At 40.3% G+C, this 22,888-nt stretch overlaps 1 protein-coding gene across 2 annotated transcripts; it reads left to right on the forward strand.

Annotated features, from left to right (window-relative positions):
- Positions 1 to 1,956: 1,956 nt before the first annotated feature.
- trmt1l (tRNA methyltransferase 1-like) lies at positions 1,957 to 22,797 on the forward strand. Of its 2 annotated transcripts, none has more exons than XM_044044169.1 (16): positions 1,957 to 2,023; positions 3,342 to 3,449; positions 4,559 to 4,621; positions 5,516 to 5,629; positions 5,998 to 6,062; positions 12,582 to 12,738; positions 13,708 to 13,828; positions 14,677 to 14,756; positions 15,727 to 15,979; positions 17,866 to 18,078; positions 18,173 to 18,363; positions 19,308 to 19,374; positions 20,251 to 20,414; positions 20,509 to 20,571; positions 20,957 to 21,083; positions 22,314 to 22,797. In XM_044044169.1, exons 1-16 carry the CDS (start codon positions 1,963 to 1,965, stop codon positions 22,504 to 22,506), a joined length of 2,040 nt encoding a protein of 679 aa, XP_043900104.1. In that variant the 5' UTR covers positions 1,957 to 1,962; the 3' UTR covers positions 22,507 to 22,797. The 2 variants fall into 2 exon arrangements, with proteins under 2 accessions (XP_043900104.1, XP_043900105.1); XM_044044170.1 differs by having other exon boundaries at positions 5,519 to 5,629.
- The last annotated feature ends 91 nt before the right edge of the window (positions 22,798 to 22,888 follow it).

Consider the following 22,888-nt stretch of genomic DNA (forward strand, 5'->3'; position numbering starts at 1 on the left):
CCTGTTGGCGAGCCGGAAGCTTTGAAGGCCGGCCCAACATTGACCCAAACAAGCCATGGACACATGGCTGGCTGGGATATTTTAGAAACAAAAACATGTATGTACTGTATTTATGGAAAAATGTAATGTGAGTTAGACTTATTTTATTTATTGCATCCAAGAATAAACATAAGACATATCAGGGCAAAGTCCTGTCACAACAGCTGTGTGTGTGAGCAGTTGGAGGAGGAGCCCCCAGTTAGCTGACTCAGTCAAGAGTATATTATCTATGACATGCCCTAACTCTTGTTTTCTTGTAACAGAAACACAAAACAAAAGTTGTGATCCATTTCCAGTAAAATCTATTTCATTGAATAATTGACAGGTTATAGCTCACTCAGTCCTTTCAACCTGTCGAAATATCTGTAAAGGGTCAAGTCAGTACATTACAAGGGCCAAAACGTCCTTTGAATTATTACATTATTATTGATGCATGTACTTCCATGTACTTCCATCCATCCATCATCTACCGCTTTATCCTCCACCGGAGGGTCGCAGGGGGTGCTGTGCCAATCTCAGCTGACATAGGGCGATAGGCGGGGTCACGTCCCATAGAAATCCACAATTTTCCTGTTAAATCATCTGTTAAATACTTGGGCATACACATCGCTGAAGATAATCTGAACATTTGGACTATACCTTAGGTAAATGTAAACCATATTTACATTTTTGGTCTCAAAGAGAAATTTCTATTATTGGAATTTTGCAATGCAATTAAGTCTATAAGGCAGGCCAACTTTAATTACATTTGGAAGAGGAAGTCACAGTGTAGAATTTATCAGTGACACTATTAAAATAAATGGGTTAAGATCCTTCTTGAGGAATGGAAACAACATTTGATGTCACATCCCAAACTACATCTTTATAACATTAGGATGAATTAACTTCCCCCTTAAGCGTGATTATGACATAAGTAAGCTCGCCATCAAATGATCTGCCTTCCAGTCTTACAAAATTGGAAAATTGCAAACATAACTTTTGACACGCCGTTATGGAATTGCAGATACAGTGTGTGTTGTTTAGAAAGAAATCTATTTGTTATGAAATTTGCTTAGAGAAGGAATTAGGTCTGCGATGCATCTCTCGCATAACACTGGAAATATTTGACCTCTTGACGTTTTTTGTCCTACATTAATTGAAATGAAAGGAGGTAGCATCAAAGCATTCCCTCAGTCTGTAATTACAATGTCTTATCATTTATTTCAAAACAATGTAATCCCAAATCTCTCCTCCCTCTTGGTGAACAGTCACAACATCCAATGCAGTCTAAAATTACCTAATATTCTAATCTGACAGTCTTTTGTCAAGAAACTATAGCACCAAAGGTGAAGGACATTCACTTTAAAATGCTGAATGATATTTATCCTCCTTTTAAATGTCAATTTAATTTAATTTAAACCACAACAATTGCTTCTTTTTTTACGCTGAACATATTGAAACAACTGAACATCAAGGGTTAATGCTTTCTGGGGAGATGTATATGATTGGATATCATCTAAATGTATAATTTATTTTGAGAAAATGTTTTGTTTGATTTACCAAAGAAAGGTCCAACACATTATCCTCAGTACATTCTTCATACATAAAAATAGGTATATGAAAGCGATTGCCTTGTATAAAAAAAAAACATTTTTTCATTCAGTATGATTGTACCATGACAACGTTCTAATTGTATATTTGAGAAATCGCAAATAAAAGATGAAAAAAAAGAAGAAAAATCTGCGCAGTTTACGTATATCATGTACGAAACAAAATACCCTGCGTTTGTTGCGTAGTATTTGTATTCCTGAACTACGGTCTCTGATTGGCTCACGCCCGTCGAGTTTAAGTCTTATCCAATGAGAACCAGGGAAGGGGCGGGCCTTCGCCCAGCTCGAGTGAAAACGATCCTGACTCTCGTTTGTTGCCGTAGCGTAGTTAAAAATGGCGGAGCTCAAGGAGGTGGACACTACCCAGCTACACCAGGAGGACGTAGATAAGAAACGTGAGTAAACAGCTCTAGTTACTCACATTAACGTGAATTCCGTGACTTTAATCTAATTTAATTAGCTGCAGGTTGGTCGCCAGCAACGCTGCGCGATACATTCACGGATAATGTGAGTTAATAACTGCTGAACTAAACGAGGGCCTCACCGCGGAGCTCCGCCGTAGGACCCAAATAGACAAAAACAAACTGAGACAAAGGGCCAGAGACGAACATTGGCTGACTGTCTGCTATGTTCTTTCACCCGCACGAGTGCAAGTCTCTTCGTTATGAGCTTTGTCGGGGCCTTACGTCTGCGTTGTTCCACACTTGAGGAAGACGCGGTCTCATCACGGAGCTGCGCCGCAGGACCGTAGAGCTGCTCTGTTTACACACGAAACATGTCGACGCTTCAAGAGCAGCTGTTGTAGAAAAAAGACGGACAAGCAGTTATTCTAGAACGTATGCAAGCGTGTGTGAAATACTCTCTATTTTTCTATTCTATCAACATGGGGATATTGCTCGATATCAACAGCCACACATTAAAATCTGTTTAAGTTTACGAAGCATGTTCGTTTATTGCTTTATTTCTCTACCGGAAACTGCTCACTCTTCAAATCACAGCTGTTCTACTGCTGCTGCCTCGTTTGATAAGTTTGAGTCAACGAAACTCTACCAAATTATCACAAATGTTCAGGTCATTCATGTAAAATACGAGCTAAAACATTTGAACTCACTGGTTTGGGCAGTGGTGGAGCAACAACTCCTGTGTGCTGTGACTGTTGTTGTAGAAGAAATCATTTCATGCTGTTGTTCATCCAAGATCCTAGAGGTATAGATTTTATTAGGCGAGCCTTTTGTAAAGAGATTAAAATCCATTTATAGTACAGTCAACATCAGTCCCTCATACAATCTCACTTAAAAAGAAAACCTTGAACTATGTCTGCGCTCTATTTGTAACAAGATTCAGAGTTTCCGAGCAATGTCCCCTGAACTAGGATTTCTAACTTGGAAACTCGACTAGATTAGTAACCTCGGATGTACGTTTGCTCCCGTGTTTTTTCCCCCCACTTCTCAACTGGAATGCGTTTGAACTCAGGAATATTGTCTCTTGACCCACATATTAATTGTGTGACTTTTTGTCACTTCTTCTTGTGTAACCTCTATATAACGTCTTGTAAATGCCCCAATGTCTGAACTATCCAAAAGATGTAAACCATACCAAATTGTGGTCCACTTCAATTCAGACCATGCCCACAACGTTGGGTCCTTTTGTCCTGAAACACCTTTTACACATGCTAATATGTTGTTTACCTACTGTACCTCTGTGTCTCTGAAGGATGCGATGGTGGAGATGTGCCTTCAGCTGGTGACCAAGCTGCAGACAAAGCAGCCGAGAATGAAGCTGCTGCCGATAACGATACCAAACCCTCCACCACAACTGCCGGTAATCAAATAGAAGCTGTTCATCTTGTGTCCTTCTTTGTTTTCTCTGATTTAATAACACAATGATGCACTGCAACCAGACCTAGCATTATAATCCAATTCAATTTATTCACAAAGCACATTTAAAAACAACATTGTTGACCAAAGTGCTGTACAGTAATGAAGCCAACATTTAAAAAAAAACAGAGCACAACACACATAACCTCACTGAGAGGATCGCAGAGGCACTCGCAGAACTCGAGACTGTTCACTGTCCTCGCTCCCAAATGGTGGAACGATCTCCCCATCGACATCCGGACAGCAGAAAGCCTCCACATCTTCCGCCGCCGACTAAAAACACATTTCTTCCGACTCTACCTCGACTAAGACGACAAAAAAAAAAAATTGTACATCGCACTTATGACTAGCACTTCATAGTTTGATCCACTTGAAGCTCTTACTTACTTCTGGCTCTTATTTGTACCCAAATGTTTAAATGCACTTTTGTAAGTCGCTTTGGATAAAAGCGTCTGCTAAATGACATGTAATGTAATGTAATGTAATGTAATGTAACCGGTGGGGGGCAAAAACATGTTATGATGTAAAGACAGCAGAGCAGGGGACAGATATTGAGGGAGGAGAGACGAGAGCCCTGGTTGGCGCCACAAACCAGTAGACCAGTAGACTGGGGAACATTTAGGAGAGCATTGATTGTGCCAAGTAGAATACAGTCTGCGATGTTTTCATTCACCGAAGTCATCGCATCAAACTGTCATAAGCCCATCAAAAGACACCTGCAGCTTGTCCTTCTTCCACTTGCGCTCTGATCGTCTGACAGCCTGAGTGACATCATTAAACCTGGGCTGAGGTGTAGATTTGGGGCTCCTGGTTCTCGAGAGTGGATTGTAAGTATGTAATCAGTTCCTCTGTGTTTGGGTGTCAGCGATGCAGGCAGCGATAAGGCCTTAGTGAGATAAGAATTAAGTTTGTATTGTTGATGAGAGTTCCGTCTCCTTGAATGTCAATATTTGAAATAATGACATATTTTGGTTTTTTTTAAGGAAGTTGAAAGGCAGTAAAAATGTCATCATTAGGCCCCCATGAAAATCAAACGCTGTATTGTCCTTACAGAGAGACACGTCTCCATTCAAACCAAACTGGAAGGACTGGAGGTGCTGGTTGACCTCAATGGAGGTAAGAGTGATTCTTTGGTAAATATTAAACAATAGTCTCCTTTTTTTTCTATTGACAATATTGAACTAACGGTCCTAGCTTGTTATCGACAACTTGCAGTGGAGTATAGAAATAAGTATAAAGAGTTAAATGCAAGTTCATGAGAATTTTTAATCATAAAGCACCTTAAAGACAGGTTTTGTGTGGGTGCTTGAAGTCATTGAAAAGGCTTGGATTTTGTTTTCAAGGTTTGAAAAGTGCTTGAATTTTGGATTATATGCTTAAAATGCTTGAAATACTGACTGTATTTCTTTCACAAAAACAGCTTATTGGCTGAACAATTAATTATTAGGTAAAGAAATAGATTGTGCACGTGACAGTGACTGTGTTTATAGCAAGAGTCCATCTCTTTTTATGTGATCTTTTAATGTTAATGTAAAGTCAATATTCATCTACCAAAGCTGCGAGGCGCTGCAAAAAATAACCTCAGTTTGACCTTGGAAAAGGTGAATGAACCATGGAAATAACACAAAAGCAGAATAAATAAATTCTGGATAGCAGATAGTGTTGCAAAATTTTGGGAATTAAGGGGACTTTATGGGAATTAACTGGAAACTTTCAGGTTATTTAGGTTATGTTATTCCAATACATGCAAGTTCATGATTTTAGATATTGGAACATGAGGTCATTGTTGATGCTGAAAAAATCATAAGCGATGGCATTAAATTCTGGCGGATGATGGTAATAATACTGGTCTGGTATTATTATGTAGCGGTTTGCAGTTATTGTAAATGTAACTGCAAATGGTGAAGTGTGATTTCCTAAATGGCTTCTTAAATATCACATTTTTAAGAATCAAAAGCAAAATGAGGTGTTCTAACATGTCTTTAATCATTGTGTGTTGTGCTTCCTCAGCAGGACGAAAGTCGTGTCCTCTGTGTCCAGAGGAGAAGTTTAAAGCCTGTTATAGCCACAAACTCCGTCGACACCTGCAGAACCTCCACTGGAAGGTCTATGTAGAGTTTGAAGGTGAAGCGCACACACTCACTTCTCTCCCAGTGTAACGCCACCTTATGTAGAATCACTGATGTCATCATCAGAGCATTAGGTTTCGTTGTGTTGTGTTTGTGGATAGTCGGACTTGATTAATAATAAACCTATAAAAAAAGGAAAGGGCTAGACAGTATATGGATATTATATTTATATCATACTGTGACATGAGACAAGATATAGTGTTAGTTTTGGATATCGTATATATATATATATATATATATATATATATATATATATATATATATATATATATATATATATATATACATACATACATTTTGTATGAAGGTGAGATCTACTGTCATTCAAACAGCAGAGTTGTTGTTGTTGTTGTTGTTTAACAGGTCAGAGGATGTGTATCTGTCACCTGCCCTGCAGAAACCTGAAGCCTGGCCTCAGTGGAGATCAGGTGAGTGATTAAAACCAGACCACCTGCAGGTCACATTACTGCTGTATCTTTGAGCTAACGTGCACACACACACACACACACACACACACTCTGGTCACTTCTTGCTCAAGAGTCAGTTATTTGTTTCTGAAAGTGTTATTGTTTTATTTGATGGAAATCCTCCTCATGTCCAGGTAGAGGTATTGTCGAAGACCGCGTAAAGAGATGAAAAATATCTCTTCTGACTCTTCTGTCACTTCACGGCAGAATGTGTTACTGACCACCGTGCCAAATTTCATTCAGACGTGGAAACCACACACTTTCAGGAGTGGATTGATGCTGAGTTCCTCATATCTGAATCATTCATTCACACTAAACATCTTCAAAATGGTTAGTGACAGGCATGCAGGAAATGTTTCTCTCTTTTCTTTTTTTAGCCATCATTTTTCTTTATAAAAACACTGTACTGGTCTGTTGTGGTGAAGATTCAGGTTCAGAAAGCTTAACTGGGCATCAGACAACAGGGACATAGGAAAAGACAAAAACAATGAAACGGAGAGAGAGGCGGTTGTGCTCAGCCTTTGAGAGAGGTGAGGAGCTCAGATATCGGGGTGGAGCTTAAAGGACGTGTTCACGGATGACATGTGTCAAAAGAATTGAGATCCATAGGAAGGAGATCGGAGTCAGCTCAGTGTCCAAACAAGGGTTTAATCTTGTACAAGAGGAGCATTCACAAAGCAACACACACAGGCCAGTTACAAAGTGAAGACTCCCTGTCTTGTAGGAATCGCAAGGTATTTATCTGTCTCAATGGGTCAGCTATCACCCTGCCATAAGGTGCAGACCCCCGCCTCTGTGGGTTTGTTATCACCTTGCCCTCAGTCACAGACCCATTGTCTCTATTCACAAGTTACTTCAAACAGTTCCTAAAACAATGCATATGGTCACTGGCCAAAAGTCGCATCCAACAGTTACATTAACAATGCAAAGAGTGAGTGGTCTCAGGTCACATCAACGGTTGCATTGAGCATTTGTCTTCATGTATTACATGAGGTGCATAATTCCCATAACATATCCCTCCTGTTTATGCTTAAGCATAATTATAACAAATGTTGTAGAGTGTGAGAGCGAAAAACCTATCGAGCAGTTCAAAACATTCCAATTATCAATTTTCCTTCTAGATAGAGAAACTCTCTCACGGTCCCGCTGCCCCGGCAACCACACGCAGGTACTCCATTTGATTAAGGCATAAAAGCATACATTCAAAAACATTTTGATTATATTGTTACCCCAAAATGAATTCAATGGTGACCAATTCAGAACACTACAACTTCTAGATTTCCTGTCGTACCATCATAATCAATAGAGTAAACAGCAATTATCCTTTAAACCATGGTGTTATCTTCATCTAACATGTATCCATATAGATCATCATTTGTCAAATCAGTCGAACATTTCTGGTGCTGCATTCTTGTCGTCCTCTCGGTGGTCATCAGTGGTTGGGACTCTTTCATGCAGCATAGTTGTTTTTTGTTTTGTTTTTCAAAGCGGTGTCCTGAGTCTCTGTAACAGTCCTTCTACATATAGGGTGATTAATCCATTCATTGCCTTAGATGCTGCCATCAGGTGCTGTATTAGGAATAAATGTACAACACATATCTCCAAACATTCTACATTATACAGTATTCCTCCCTTTTCAGCAACATCATGTCTCAAGCCATCCTATTCTGCCATGCCATTAAACTAGTCTTATCTAACTCTTGATGCATGCTTCCAATTGCTTCCTTAGTGAAGTCAAAAATCTCTGTTGTTTATAATACACATTTTTATCAATCCACATTTTTATTAACAGTTCCCCATCAAGCCAGGAGTGATCAAACCATCCTGCTGGTGCATTTCTCTTTATAACACTCCTTGAGTTTTTTTACACATATTTTACACATCTCTTGTTTCCCTCAGGACACAGGGAGGATTCTCGCTCTTGATACCAAACGAGGCAGTCTTTTTCAACCCCCCAAAACTTTATTTTCCAAGGTTTGGATCTCACAAGGCCCCCTGTGACGGCCACAGCTCTAGGCTGCCCCGGAAACTAAATCTAACTTAAACTCACTTAATTGTGACAATAGTACACGGATTGTCACTGCACCTCTCCTAGTGTCCCATCTAGATTGTTCCTATTGATCTATTCCTCATTTTATCATACCTGGCCTTATGTCACTATATTTAAAATAAGGAATGCAATTGTGGTCATACATGAAACAGTTATAAACACAGTTTTAATTCTGGCATGGTGAATGCTTCTACTTATCTGACTGGCATTTGTGCTCTTTTGAAGTGTGTGATCCATTGTCTGTCTTTCAGCTATGTGTACTGCTGTAGGTGTCGACAGTAGTAGTTGATAGGAGCCTTCCCAGCGTGAAGCTGCCCACTTCACCAACACCCAATCTCCTGGATTGATTGGCCCTCCTGTGGGTGCTGGATCTGGTTTTTGATGTAGTCTGCCTTGAGCATTGTGCTTAGAATACATTAATCATGAGGCACAAACACATTTTAGTGGTTTTAACATCCATGTAGTCTAGTCTATCGTGGATACCATCCCTCCTGTTGAGACATGGGTAATCCCATGACTCAATATTGTAACAAATTTAAACAAATTCTTTTTGTCTTAGATTAGTGTCTCAGATCTCACCTTCATACCATTACAGTGTTGAAGTGGCAATTTACTACCGCCTTCATCTTCTTCAATTATTATTCTGCATGCTTCAGTATCGTTTAGAAAACAAGTTTTACGATTTTTTTAACCAACAGGGTGACTATGGCTTTTGGTCCATACTCAAAAATACTTCAGTGTTTTCTAGTTAACATACTTCTTCTTCCTCCTCATCTTCTGTGTCCTGGTATGTATGTGTGTGTGTGAGTGCATGACCTGGTTTATTGACTAGTAGCCGATGAATCATCAACCGTCTGGGTCCCCCTCCTCCTCCTCCTCCTCCTCCTCCCCACCAGCCTCTGTGTCCCCTGCCCTTTAGGGCGGGACAGTCTCGAGCCCAATGTCCAAATTTGCCACAGTTGTAGCAGCTCTCATCTCCAAATCTTGGTCCTCCCCGCTCCGCTCCTCTGCCTCTCCCCCTCCAGCCTCCATGGTTAACATTGCCTCGGAAATGTACATCAGTAAATGTATTAGCATAGGTTTCATCGTCATCACTATTTATGACAAATACTTCACTTACGTTCCTTGTTCCACCTCTCTTGGCTTTCTTTTCTCTCAGTACGTTTTCCGCATGTACTGCATGATCGGTTGTAGTGAGTATCCCAGCTGTCCCAACACCTATTAAGTGCTTCTTAACAAACTGTGAGATCTCGGGTTTCATTCCATTCAGGAATGCATTTTTTAACTGCATATTATAGGGACCATTGTCAGCAATGTCCTGTTGCATACCACTGTTTGCTGCGAACACTATTTTTAATCTTTCTAGGTAAATTAACACACCTTCATCTATATTCTGTACACACCGTGCTATTTTGCTATAGTCTGCTCTTCCCTGAAAATGAGTTATTATTCTCTGAATCAAAGCATCAACTCGGATAGTCCATTGAGTGTCCCCATATGGTATGATGACAGTGTTGCAGAATGGGTCCCATGTTCCCTTAACCAAACACCAATCTTGCTTAACGATGCATCTGAGTACTCTTTCTGCCTCTAAGGTGTTCAGTTGGAAACTGTTACATAACCTCAGAATTTGTTCTTTAAAATCTCCTGTATTTTCCTTAGGGTGCGGAATGCCACATGCTGCGTCTTTCACGTCACCCTCTGTCCACGCTCTATATACTCTAATTGTTGCATCCTGTCCATCCCCAGCTCTCGGGTTGGGCATTTCTATCATTGGATACATTTCTTCTCCTTCTACATTTAAAATCACTGACTTCTTTGGAGGAGAGAGTATTGGCATGTTAGGAGGGTCATAAGAATTATACCACTTACCAGATCGTGTTGTTTTTGAATCTTCTATGGTTTTTTCTGTCTGTGTTGGAGCGGAGAGGGTAGGAGCAGAGAGAGGAGGGTGAAGGGCCGAAGCGGAGTCCTGTGCAGGAGGCGGCGGCAGTTGAGGGTTGACGTACGGGGGAGGGTTGAGATGGGGACCCAGAGGCACATAATCATCATCCTCCTGTTTATCTCGGTTGGAGTACAAAACAGGATAAAGTTTATTACTTTTTTTTTCATTTTCTCTTTCCTCTTTCTCCTGTCTTTTCCTTTCTTCATCCTCTCTTTTATCAATTTCTTTTTTACGTCTCACTTCCTTTTCTTTCTGCTTCTGCATTCCTCTTTTTCTTGCTTCTGCCTCATCTAACCATGCCTTTGCCTGTGTGTACCCTTCTTTCTTCTGCCTCTTCTTACTTCCCTTTGACTTTACTTCTATCTTTTCTACCAGTTTTTTACATTCTTCTACCTGTAATTTTCCTCTAAATCCATATTTATTTTCCCATCTTTTTATATATTTTACATTATCTAGTGCCTTTTGGCCCATTCGTTTTGCATCACCTTCATATTGAACCTCGTCAGGTTCACAACAACATTTATAACAACTATTACCATTTCCCATTTTGATATAAAAATTACCTTCAATTTTATTCGTACTTTTATTTTAAAGTTCCTTTTTATTATTATTATTACTATTATTATTATTATTATTATTATTATTATTTTATTTTATATATTTTCCCAACTTTTAATCTGGATTATCAGTGTTTGCCTGTTTTTTCTTTTTCTTTCCAAATATTCTACATATAATTTCTGTCCAGACTCTAAATTTCTATTTATTTATTTATCTATTCTTGTTTTTAACAATGCATCCACTATCAGGAACAAATCCCAAATAAAATTTGGTATTTTGATTGTCACTGAAAAGGACCAACACTCTGCAGCCTGAGCCTATGCTACCAGGCACATAAAACAACACAAAGCCATGGCGCACACATTAAAACATCACAAAACACAAAACAACACAAGACAACATTTAACACACAACATATATATGTCGACTTTAAAAAAGTTTGTATCCTAAGTTTTCCAATTTTATGCTACATTTTCACTTCAGTAGAAGAATACCATGACTTACAGCTTCTTTCGTTACTGGCACCGCATATTCAACTAACTGTTGTTACTTATTAGCGGAAATTTGATCTATATATTTTACCGGTTTGTCTAAGAGAGTTCTGCTCCCCCAAGTCCCTGACTTGCTTGGGTCCCGGACCCTGACGCCTGTTGTTTTCTCAGCCCTGAGGGATTAGTTTAAACCTTGTCCTTCCAAAGACAGTAATAATTTTAGGTCCCTGCCCTAAATCTAAGAGAGTCCTGCTCCCCCAAGTCCCTGACTTGCTTTTAAATATAAGAGAGTTCTGCTCCCCCAAGTCCCTGACTTGCTTTTAAATCTAAGAGAGTTCTGCTCCCCCAAGTCCCTGACTTGCTTTTTATCTATTTTAAATGAGCTAGGATCGATCCGTTTCTGTACCGGTTTTTTCACTTCAGTAGAAGAATACCATGACTTACAGCTTCTTTCGTTACTGGCACCGCATATTCAACTAACTGTTGTTACTTTTGAGCCGAATTTGTTTTTAAATTTAGAAATGGTTATTTCTTACCCTTTTGAAGATTTGAGTCCCTGACTCAATGTTTGTCTGGCTGATCCGTCTCCCCTCCTTGGTTGGCCCCGTCACTGTCCCACTCTTCACGGAACCTGGCCTCCCTGACCAAACGGAGCTTTAAGAGCCCTGAGGTGGAGGACTTTTAGGAGGATTTATTTTTCTTACCCCCGCCTTGCAAGGTCTTCAGGTCCGCTGATGTGAAGAGAGTTACAGGTATTGGGGCCCCACGTTGGGCGCCAAGTTGTCAAAAGAATTGAGATCCATAGGAAGGAGATCGGAGTCAGCTCAGTGTCCAAACAAGGGGTTAATCTTGTACAAGAGGAGCATTCACAAAGCAACACACACAGGCCAGTTACAAAGTGAAGACTCCCTGTCTTGTAGGAATCGCAAGGTATTTATCTGTCTCAATGGGTCAGCTATCACCCTGCCATAAGGTGCAGACCCCCGCCTCTGTGGGTTTGTTATCACCTTGCCCTCAGTCACAGACCCATTGTCTCTATTCACAAGTTACTTCAAACAGTTCCTAAAACAATGCATATGGTCACTGGCCAAAAGTCGCATCCAACAGTTACATTAACAATACAAAGAGTGAGTGGTCTCAGGTCACATCAAACGGTTGCATTGGCATTTGTCTTCATGTATTACATGAGGTGCATAATTCCCATAACAACATGCTTACATTTTAATGGCCCAGGGTCAAAGGTCAAGGTCTCCGTGGCTTCACAAAATATGTGTGTAGCCTCCTGACCTTTGAATTTCAGAGCCCGGAGAATAATTGTATAATCATGGACAAATGAAGTAGGAACTCATGGATACATTTAAAGTGAAAAGTGAAAGTAATATTAAAACATTTGCGTTCCTGTCACACTGTGTGTGTTTGGTATAATCCACTTGTAGACGTCAGGAAGACACGTGGCCCACTACCACTGTGTGGTGTGCTCTGTCACCATCGCCCGTAAGACAGACATGGTCAGCCACCTCAAACGCCACGTCAACAAGGGAGAGACCGAGGCCAGTTACTCCAGCAGCTCTGAAATACCATTTGAAGAGCCGGGTAGGTTATCTCACGGACTCTGTATGTTTACATGATATTAGAAAAACACAAATTATTGTTATTCAGCCCGACCCCTGACGGGTACATTTTGATTGACAGCTTTTTTTAACAGCTCGACTTCATTCAAATGTGCGCACACACACAGTGTTTTTGCCTTTCGTTAAGAATGAGTCATTTATACATTTACATAGGACTCTTGGAAGTTGGAACAAAGAAATAAAATAAGTCCTCATCTCAGCACTCTAAATAGGCCTAGGAGGAGAGGGGGGCGGGGTTTGACTCTGGAGAGCTCTGGGTCTCAACTAGAGCTGCAACTAACGATTATTTTCATAATCAATTTATTGATCAATTATACGGTTATTTTCTCAATTAATCGAGAATTTTTTTTGCAAATTATGATGTTATCAAATGTCTTGTTTTGTCCACAAACCAATGATTCACTTTTAATGATTTCTTTGTTATCCAGAGCAAGGAAATTAAGAAAATATTCACATTTAAGAAGCTTAAACAATCGGAAATCTTGTTTTAATCATGAAAAAAGCTTCAAGCCGATTCATCGATTATCAAAATAGTTGTCGATTAATTTAGTAATCGATTAATAATCGATTCGACGATTAATCGGTACAGCTCTAGTCTCGACTCTCCTCATCTGCAGAAGAGTGCGGGCATGAGCATGTACGGCCAGAGGAATGTTGCCCTCTTGTGGAGGTCCTGTATTATCACTTATTATCACAAGCCTGTGCAAAATAATAGAAATTAAGCCTGAATCCCTTGTATGTTCTTGTGTTTGGAGATGTTTTGGTCTGTTCTTTAGTCTTGAGTCAATCAGTGATTTTTTTAACAGCGTTACATACGTACCTCGAAACGAGACATCGTATAGAGAACGTTCTGTTTCCGTATGAATGGGTCGTGGCGAGGGTTTAATTACATAAAGCAACACTCTGTTGTGTGGTGTTTGTGCGTCTGCAGCTCCTTCTGGTCAGGCGTGTGAAATCATGAAAGAACTTGATACTAACGTCCAGCTCCTCCCAAACCAAACTGGCTTCCAGAAGAGTGACACCTACTTCAACCGCAAGATGAAGTCCAACAGGTCAGCGCTGGCTTTCAGTGTCACTGTAATGAATGTCATAAATCACAGGATTTTACTGGGATCGTTTTCACTACAATACAATACTGTATGTTGTGTTTTAAATTCATTTTTATAAAGTTACTGCTAAAGCTCAGTATTATATGACATAATGCTGTAAAATAAGACAGTCACTCAACTCTAAAAGTTTATTTATAGAGCACATTTGAAAACAACCGAGTGCTGGACACAATGATGTCAAGTACCAAAATAAAAACAATAAAGCCTAAAGATAAACACATAACGGATGAGCCTGTGTGAAACGCGGTGGAGTAAAAGTAGGTTTTTAAAGATGATTTCAAATGTGCCAGGACAGGGCGGTCCAGCGCCGAGGTGCTGCCACTACAAAGGCTCGGACACCTCTGGTCTTCAGCTTTGTTTCAGGGGCTGTGTAGGTGCAGCACTTCAGCCAGATGTTGAGGTTCCAGCCCATTTAAGGATTTAAAAACCATTTAGAGAATTGTGGAGTGGATTACCCTCTCCAGCTCTCTAGGGGTGAGGTAATTATAGGACACGCACTGTAATTATCTGTGAGTGTCATGCAACTGTTAGCCGGTAGTTTACTGCGAATGCACAATCCACCGTTTTAGAGTGAGTGATGGCCCCGAAATCAGCCACGTGGATGTTTGTCAAAAAAGAAAAGCAAATTAACGTCAAACTAAACTGCACCGTGGGTATGAAAGAAACATGATCTCCAACTCTGGTAAAAGGTTCTGTAGTGGGAATGGAGACATACTGTATTAATACTAAATTTTGAATTCTAATTGGATTTGAACAAAATGTCTGTGTGTGTGTGTGTGTGTGTCTTTCAGGCAACTGGTGTTTTGTTCACTGGCGGTTCTGGCTGAAGAGAGGAACCCACTTGAGTGTCTGGATGCTTTTGGAGGCACAGGTGAGACACCCGAGATGTTCTTTTACCACAAAAGGAGAATTCTAGCACCACAGGACATTTCTCCTGAAAGGTAGAAATGAAACGTGTGTAGGACAGTTCATTTTAAATCCTGAGGTCCTGGAATGACTGGTAAAGATTCAGGCTCCCCCTTGTGGCTCTTTGTGTTTCAAGTCATTACGTGAGATATTAAAGGAGGGTAGAATGGAAACTCAAATTTATGCTGCTTTTAGATTTAGCTCTGTGTCCTTTCTTTTCAGCCTCTGCAGAGCAACACTACACAGTTCATCACACACAATTTTTAATAAAAAAAACACTAATGTCAAGCTTATTATAGCTCATTCTGAGCATCAACAGTCTCTTTATAGTCATTCTTCTGATGCCCTGAACGACAGACGATGATTAAAAATGTTCTCATTTTCTGCCTCTCATAGACCCACAGTCTGCACGGTACATGTTCAGATATAAATATAAAGAGAGTGGGGTTATTACTGTGATATGGTGAGTGAAATTATAGTTCCATTCAAAATGACCACTTTCAGACTTTCCAAATACTGCCAATTTTTTCTTAAATTATCAATCTTTCCAACAAAACGTCTAAAATCTAAAATAAGGAAATATCTATTTGAAAATAGGAATTTCAGTTACTACTAGTTTGCAAAATGTTAGATACTTTTTCAATAATTCTTTGGTGCATAGTTACCTCAGAAATGACAGTTCTCACTAATGTTTGTAAGTAGACCTCAATACCTCCCACTTTTATTTTGAAAACCCCCCCAAAAACACATTTTTCCCCATTCACAATTGACACGATGATGGACATTAACTGTGAGTGCTTTGCATTACAATCTAATTACAAAAATCTCATATTCTCCCAGCCCTAATTCCTAGTGAGGCATTTAAAACTCCACACACGGATATTAATGATGAGCCCCAAAATAAAATGCACATGTTTGTCTCCATGGTCTCGCAGGGATTACAGGGCTCCAGTGGGCCAAACACCTCCGCAGCGCCGTCAAAGTAACCATAACGGACATCAACGAGACGTGCGTGAAGATGATCAGAGAGAACTGCGAGCTCAATCGCATCCGAGTGGACGGAGGCTCGCGGGGCCTGCGGGCGGCCGACGGGGGCTTGAGTGACGTCGACGGGACGCCCGTCGCTACGGTCGAGGTCGCCAAGATGGACGCTAATGTCATCCTGCACCTACGACCTTTTGACTACATGTGAGTGAGATTTGTCGACTTGTTCTTTTAGGTCAGGGGTATACAATGACATCATCATGTCTAAAATGCATCATTATCTCTATCAAATCACATTTCCTTATCATTTCAACACTATTCATTTTCAGTTTTCAAAGTAGCATGCCTCATGGAAAACAAATGACTGTCTGCAGTCCTGTAGAGGAAAAGAAGTAAAAGTAAAGTAAAAGAAAACGGGACATCACACTTGATGAGCATGGGAGACACTTTGGTCCCGTCTGTTGTGCAAAGACCTGAAGAACGATACATGCAGTGTCTCCAAAATTAGTCTCCAGTCGTTTTTGTTTTTTTAAAAAGAGTCGCTCGAGGTGCTGAACACTCTCGACAAAGTCGCCAAGTTGACAACACGGAGTCCGTGTATCATTCGTTCTTTTTATATTCAATTGAGATTCCAAAATCGAAAATCGTTTGTCATTTCCTTCTTCGTTTATGAATCTGATACCAAAAACAAATAACGGGACATTTGTTGTACTTTCCCGTGACTCGTCTTCCTTTACAGTCAAGATGAAACTCTCCTTGATTGATCCTCAGTATGGTAACGTTAAACTTCCAAGTGCAACACATGAAGAAGACAATAACGTCCGGTTCACAAAATGTACAAAAAAGTTATTTGTTTTTTTTGGTATCAGATTCATAAACGAATAAGGAAATAACAGACCGTTTTTCCATTTTTGGATTTTGGAATCTCAATTGAATATGAAAAGAACGAATGATACACGGAAACAAAATGTTTCAGCGGTCTTCAGCACACAGCCCCGCCCCTCTATGGTTCCTGGTAATCCTTCTGGGAAAGTTTGGGTTTGGAGTGAAAGTTTTTCCCCTGCGTAAATTTGCTGGAAATGCAGCATGTTTTTTTTGTACCAACTTTCCCTACTTTCGAGCAAGCCGTGTCTTCTCATTCCCAAATCTCTCTTGCAGTAAACAATCGATTTTTCATTGGCTCATTTGAGTGACGCTATGATTATGGTAAACAAGTGTCGTATTAACTGGATTAGCTGTGAACCCTCAGCTGAGAACCAGCTGGAGAGCTGCTCTGACTGGAAACATGGTGGCCAGCAGCAACACATAAAATCTAGGCCGACTTAAGTCCACGATACCTTAAAAAACTTTATTTATCTGACTGAAAACTGAAGTTTTGTTAACTGCTCACTCATGTACAGAAACCGGTTCAGCAGTTTACAAAAACATCACATTTATGAAGAATAGGAACGTATAAATCACAGAAATGTAACGTATTCTGTGTGTTTTAACACAGAATTTCAAACGTCACAGAATAGATGATTTGAACTTCATTGATGGAGGCAGCGGTGGACGATTGCAGACTTGCGTTCTGTTTGACTTTGTGTCCCTGATGACGGCCATGTCTTCAGTGAGCGCATGCCTGCAGGTTCACTTTGCTCTGACTGTGTGCCACTACCTCCTACATCTACTTACTTATTTATCTGTCATTGTATTGTCATTTAACACATTATAAGTCAAACATTTCCTTTGTTTTCATCATCATGGTGGATCTTTATTTATGTCGCACTTTTCGCTGCTTTACTTAACAACACCGCCACTCGCCCCAGTCACACATTTACCCTCCCGGATACATTCACGCACCTTAATGAATACAACTGAGAGAAAGCTGATGAGGAAGCACCAGGAAAACAATAATAGCTAAAAAAAGATGTAGTAAATGGGGTGATTTAAAAATCATAGACATGACAATTACAATTCTCCTTGTTTTCATTTAAAACCTGTATTACTTGTACCTGTATTACAGATGTTTTCAAGGCTTTTCCTTGTTTTGTTTTTTGCAACATTAGAGAAACCCGTCTCTGAGTCGCTGTATATGTTGAATCTTTCAGTCACTTGGATCCGTTCGGGGCGACGGTGAACTACCTGGACGCCGCCTTCAGAAATGTCCGCAATCTGGGCATCGTCTCCGTGACGTCCACAGACACCAGCTCTCTGTACGCCAAGTATCCCAACGTCACACTGCGCCACTACGGCTGCAGCATTGTGCGTACCGAGTATTACCGGGAGCTGGCTGCACGCATGGTGGTCACTGCAGTTGCCAGGTAAGCTTTTATTTATTTATTTATTATTTCACACCCGAGTTGTGATGCAGATAGCGATGAAAAAAGTTAATCCTGATTTGTGTGCGTGGTGCAGAGCAGCGGCTCGCACAAATAAAGGCATCGAGGTGCTGCTGGCTGTTGCACTGGAGCATTTTGTGCTGGTGGTGGTGAGAGTCCTCAGGGGTCCCACGCAGGCGGACGAGTCCACCAAGAAGTTACAAAAACTGGTCCACTGTCAGTGGTGCGAGGAGAGGGTCTTTCTGAAGCACAGCATCATGGTGGATGGTGAGTCCTTGACCAAGCTTTGTTAGAGCGTCATGACCTTTTCATGACCCTCCAGTTGTGTTTCCACTAGCGTAGTCCGACACAGAAGAGCGGGGTGAGCCTGGACCTTAGTGGAGAAGGGTCATTGGTATTAACACTGGTCCTCAGTAGTCCAGTCACATGCAGATCCATGTTCAGGTTTAAATGCTCAGATTCAGATCACAGAAACCACATTCTACTCTGATGATGACCACTTTGTTTTCATCATTCATTCATTCATTCATTCATTCATTCATTCATTCATTCATTCATTCATTCATTCATTCATTCATTGATACAACACATCTATGTTACTTGACCAAGGACACGTCAGCATGGGTTAGACTTTCTAATCTGTTGTGACCTAAATACCAATATAAATCATGACGAGAGCAAATGTTGTGCATTAAGCAGCAACTAATCGACGGCCATGTCTGTAACACCTAATATATTATTAGTGTTGCACAAAGTGATGTTTGGTATATTAATTTAAAATCAGCAACCAAGGGACTTTTTTTGTAGATCCTGTCCTGATGGATGTCAATGAAACCAGTTTTATTTAAGATTTTCTGTGGAGCCATTTTCCCACACACAGTCCTGTGACCTACATCAGACTGTGTGTTGTGAGTCTGGGAGGCAACTGTGAGTCTTTAGAAGCTGTAGCATCAGTAACACACTGATCACAGGAGTCTCTTTGAACACCTACAGATATAGCATCTCTACAAAAGCCGTCCAGTCTGTCTTAGAAATAAATAGTTGGATTTGTTTGTTGCTTTTCAACTTTCCGAATTTACAGGTTAGGCTAAAATAAGCCTTGAGCTTCAGCCTAATTATTTTTCAGTCATTGACGTTGAGAAATGTAAACCGAAATAAAAACTCATTCATTCATTCATTCATTATTCATGTCCTGATTGTGTTTCTTCCAGACACACTCCCCTGTAACTGTCATGGAAGTCTGCCTGGGAAGACAGCAGTGGAGCTGGGACCAATGTGGTAAACAGCATCAGTGTCACTCAACACGACATCAATAAACAATCACGTGTGTGAATGCAGAGGTGGAGGAGTGTCAGTACGGTTCAGTAAATCCATACAACTGTATATCTAGATTTTGTCATCATCATATTTTGATATGGTATCTGTGATGACTTTTCCTGGATTTAAATGTATTATACTGTATACATTTAGTGAAATACACTACATATCTTAATTTAAATATTAATGTTGATTAAAAATACATGGAATTGACATAATTATGTTTTTAAAAACGTAATGACTTCATTTTAAGTCTAATTATTTGTGTTCTAGCAGAATTTGACCATGTTTATAATCAATGTAATGTCATGGTTTCTAACACGAAAATATCCCTTCATGTAACACCAAAGGATCTAATACAGTAACACAGATCATAAACAATAAAAGTAGAGTGACAAACATCTTCAAAGAAAACTTAACAAGTCCAGAGAAATAACTTGTGTTCAGCTTTATATCCCAATATATCTCATATAATGAGATATAGACTTAAAATATCCAGTCTTACTGTAAAGCTTTTCCTCCACTTACTGCAAGAAGCAGTTATTATTATCATAATAGTAATACTTGACAAAGTCTCTGTAGATAATGATGAATCTGCTGAAGCCTTTCCAGAGTTAGTTGCTATGTGAACAATGTCAGAAAAGATGTGAGTCAGGAACACTTTATGTTAATGTCTCTTTTATATTATATGTTCGTGTGGATGGAAAATGCACAAAAGACTAAAGAAAATGCACATTTCATTTCACCAAATGTTTCTTTTTTTTAAAGAATTCTGTTAAAGTGAGTGACACACGTGTATGTCCAGACAGTTTGAGTTGTGTTGGTGTGCATGTCCAGGTCTGGTTCTCTGTTTAACACCGGCTTCCTGAGGAGGATGCTGTTGGCAGCAGTGCAGCACAGCATGGATGACATCCAGCCTCTCATCAAAACTCTCATCTGTGAGTCCGAGTGCACCACGCTCAAGGCTTTAGTGCACGGGCCAGCTGCTCTCACCAACCAGGGTAAAGCAAAAACCCCACACGTGTGTGTGTGTGTGTGTCGGTGTGTGATTTTAGCTGAAACACATATTTATAGGATATTGTGTTTCCTCTGCAGTGGAGTGTGGAGTTGTCATTAAGACCTCACAGAGTGGGGAGGAGTCGGCTCCCGATCAGTCAGGTGAGTGAGTGAGTCAGCTGTAAATCCCTGTAATTCTGTCTGGATTTATACAGATTGACACAAAGCCTTGAAGTGGTAGTTATGGTTTTTTTTAACTGTGCCAACTAGTCATGCTAACTGTCGCACAGCTTGTGCTGACTGGAGCAGACTCTGCCCAGCTGTGAATTGTGGGTAGAATCAGGCCAATAGTCTTGCAGTGTGTCCCCATCTTTAGGAAAACAAACAAACAAAACATGGCTGTCAGTGGGCGGGGGGGCACAAGAAAAATCTTATTTTAGGGTCACTTAATAATATCTACAGCTGCTTGGACATGGTGGGGCCTGCATCACTGTCTTCTTTAAACTGTAGTAACTTGAAATAAAGGTAAACATGAAATTCTCTGCAGGGAAGAGGAAGACTGGAGAGGATTCTGGGAACGTGCTGAAGAAACTCAAGTCTGACGTGTCTCTGGAACACCCACCGTTCTATTACAGCATCCATCGCCACAGCATCCGGGGCAGGAACATGCCAAAGTAAGTTTACTCTTCCCTCACTGTAAATATCACGTTTAAGAAGGACTCATGAGTTCTCAAAAGGGTTTAGTTCACGTGAGGAAGGAGCCATGTCATCATTCTGTCAGTACTTGGATGCATGTGATGGAGCATTATCCTGCATGAAATCATCTTAAATCTTTTCCCCCCACTTTGTCTGAGGTAAATGATATAGGGTGTCGATCACTTTAGGCCACACCCTCCCTCATTACAGAAATACACATCACCTGATCATGTTTAAATCCAGTTAGCATTCAAGTTCATATAGCTTGGAGTTGGAAAATATGCATAAAAATGACACTAAGCTCTAAATACTCACGTGCCTAATTATGCATAGTGGGGATGAGCTTATATAATACTAGTCAAAATCACTGACTGTAAAAATGTGAATAAAAAGCAGCAACAGCATGTTAGCGGAGTATGTGAAGTGTTGCTAACGTCATTGTTTACAAGCTGTAAAGGGACCGTGTCGGACTGATTTTGGGAGCGGGAGAAAATGGAGGTTGATATCGGTATAGGTATTGGACAGGCCTTCCCTAATATTTAGCAAGTATTTCTCAGATATTCCCTCATTGACATAAAGTTTATAATAAAAAGCATTTATGATAAACGGTCTTTATTTATATGTGCTTTACACTACAGTTTTTGCCATTCACATACAGCCTTAAGAAGCAACGTAGGGTTAAGTGTCTTATGGGTTCGATTCATGGCTCCGCTAGTAACCTTCCACTTCACTGATTAGCATTTAGCTTTGTTTTACTAGAATAGGGCAAGTATTTTTGAAACATTGTGCTTCCAATCCAATCCAACTTTATTTGTTAAACACGTTAAAGAAACCACAGTGGACCAAAGTGCTGAAGTGGACTCAGTGGAAGTGGATTCACCTGAGAAATCGAGAAATATCTTCCTTCTTTTCTTTGTTACGTGTCCACCAGTGACACATGGTCCTGTTAGCATAACTGTTAGCAAAGATGGCGGACACTGTTTACATTCTGGGAATGAGGTCCCGTCCCTGACGAGTGAGTCTAAAAAGTGCAGAATTTCAAGTCTCGGACCAAGTGTCACTGGTGGACACCTTTGCATCAGAGTAAGATTGTGTACCATACCACAGTTGGAGAGTCGTGGTTCTAGAGAACTACGGTCAATGTGTGAAACCAAACATGCTCATACAGAACATGTGATTTTCATTCTTTGTTTTTTGTGTCTGGACAGGCTGAATAAGTTCCTTCAGTACCTGACAGAGGCCGGCTTCAGGGTGGGTCGCACTCACTTCGACCCCACGGGGGTGCGAACGGACGCAAAGTTGGAGCAGTTTAAATCTGTCCTCACCAAGTACAGCGTGCCCCCGAACACCACCGCCGTCACCGCCGCTCAGATAAACGTGAGCACGGACAAAACGGCATGAGAAACACACCAGCAGCGTCAGAGACTCTTGTGTTCTCAGTCTCTGCTAAAACACAAGCAGCGTTCTAACTGCACTGATATCTGCTTCATGTCTGTGTTCGTGTGCCGTCTCAGAGTCACTTTCATTTTTTATTCGAGCTCAATTACGAACTGAACCAAGCTTACTTTGTCCGCCATGTCTATTTATTTCAGATTTCTTTAAAAAATAAATGTGGTACAAGTCTTTTTTATAGCAGTTGTATTATTTTTGTTTGTTATGCCTTGAAAACAATAAAGATTTCTTGTGCAAGGACTGAATTTGCCGTTTGTGTTTTTTTCTCAGCTAAGAACTTTTTAAGATAAAAAATATGATATATTCCAGAGATAATTTTGTTTCCTTGTAA

Source organism: Solea senegalensis, linkage group LG14, assembly GCF_019176455.1.
Source record: "Solea senegalensis isolate Sse05_10M linkage group LG14, IFAPA_SoseM_1, whole genome shotgun sequence".
In the NCBI taxonomy this organism is placed as follows: domain Eukaryota; kingdom Metazoa; phylum Chordata; class Actinopteri; order Pleuronectiformes; family Soleidae; genus Solea; species Solea senegalensis.

Bases quoted from the DNA above. Each gene is read 5' to 3' on its own strand.
- trmt1l (XM_044044169.1), top strand. From the start codon at position 1,963: ATGGCGGAGCTCAAGGAGGTGGACACTACCCAGCTACACCAGGAGGAC. The intron at 15,980-17,865 runs GTGAGTGAGATT...TGAATCTTTCAG, and splicing joins CTACGACCTTTTGACTACAT to TCACTTGGATCCGTTCGGGG. The intron at 21,084-22,313 runs GTAAGTTTACTC...GTGTCTGGACAG, and splicing joins CGGGGCAGGAACATGCCAAA to GCTGAATAAGTTCCTTCAGT.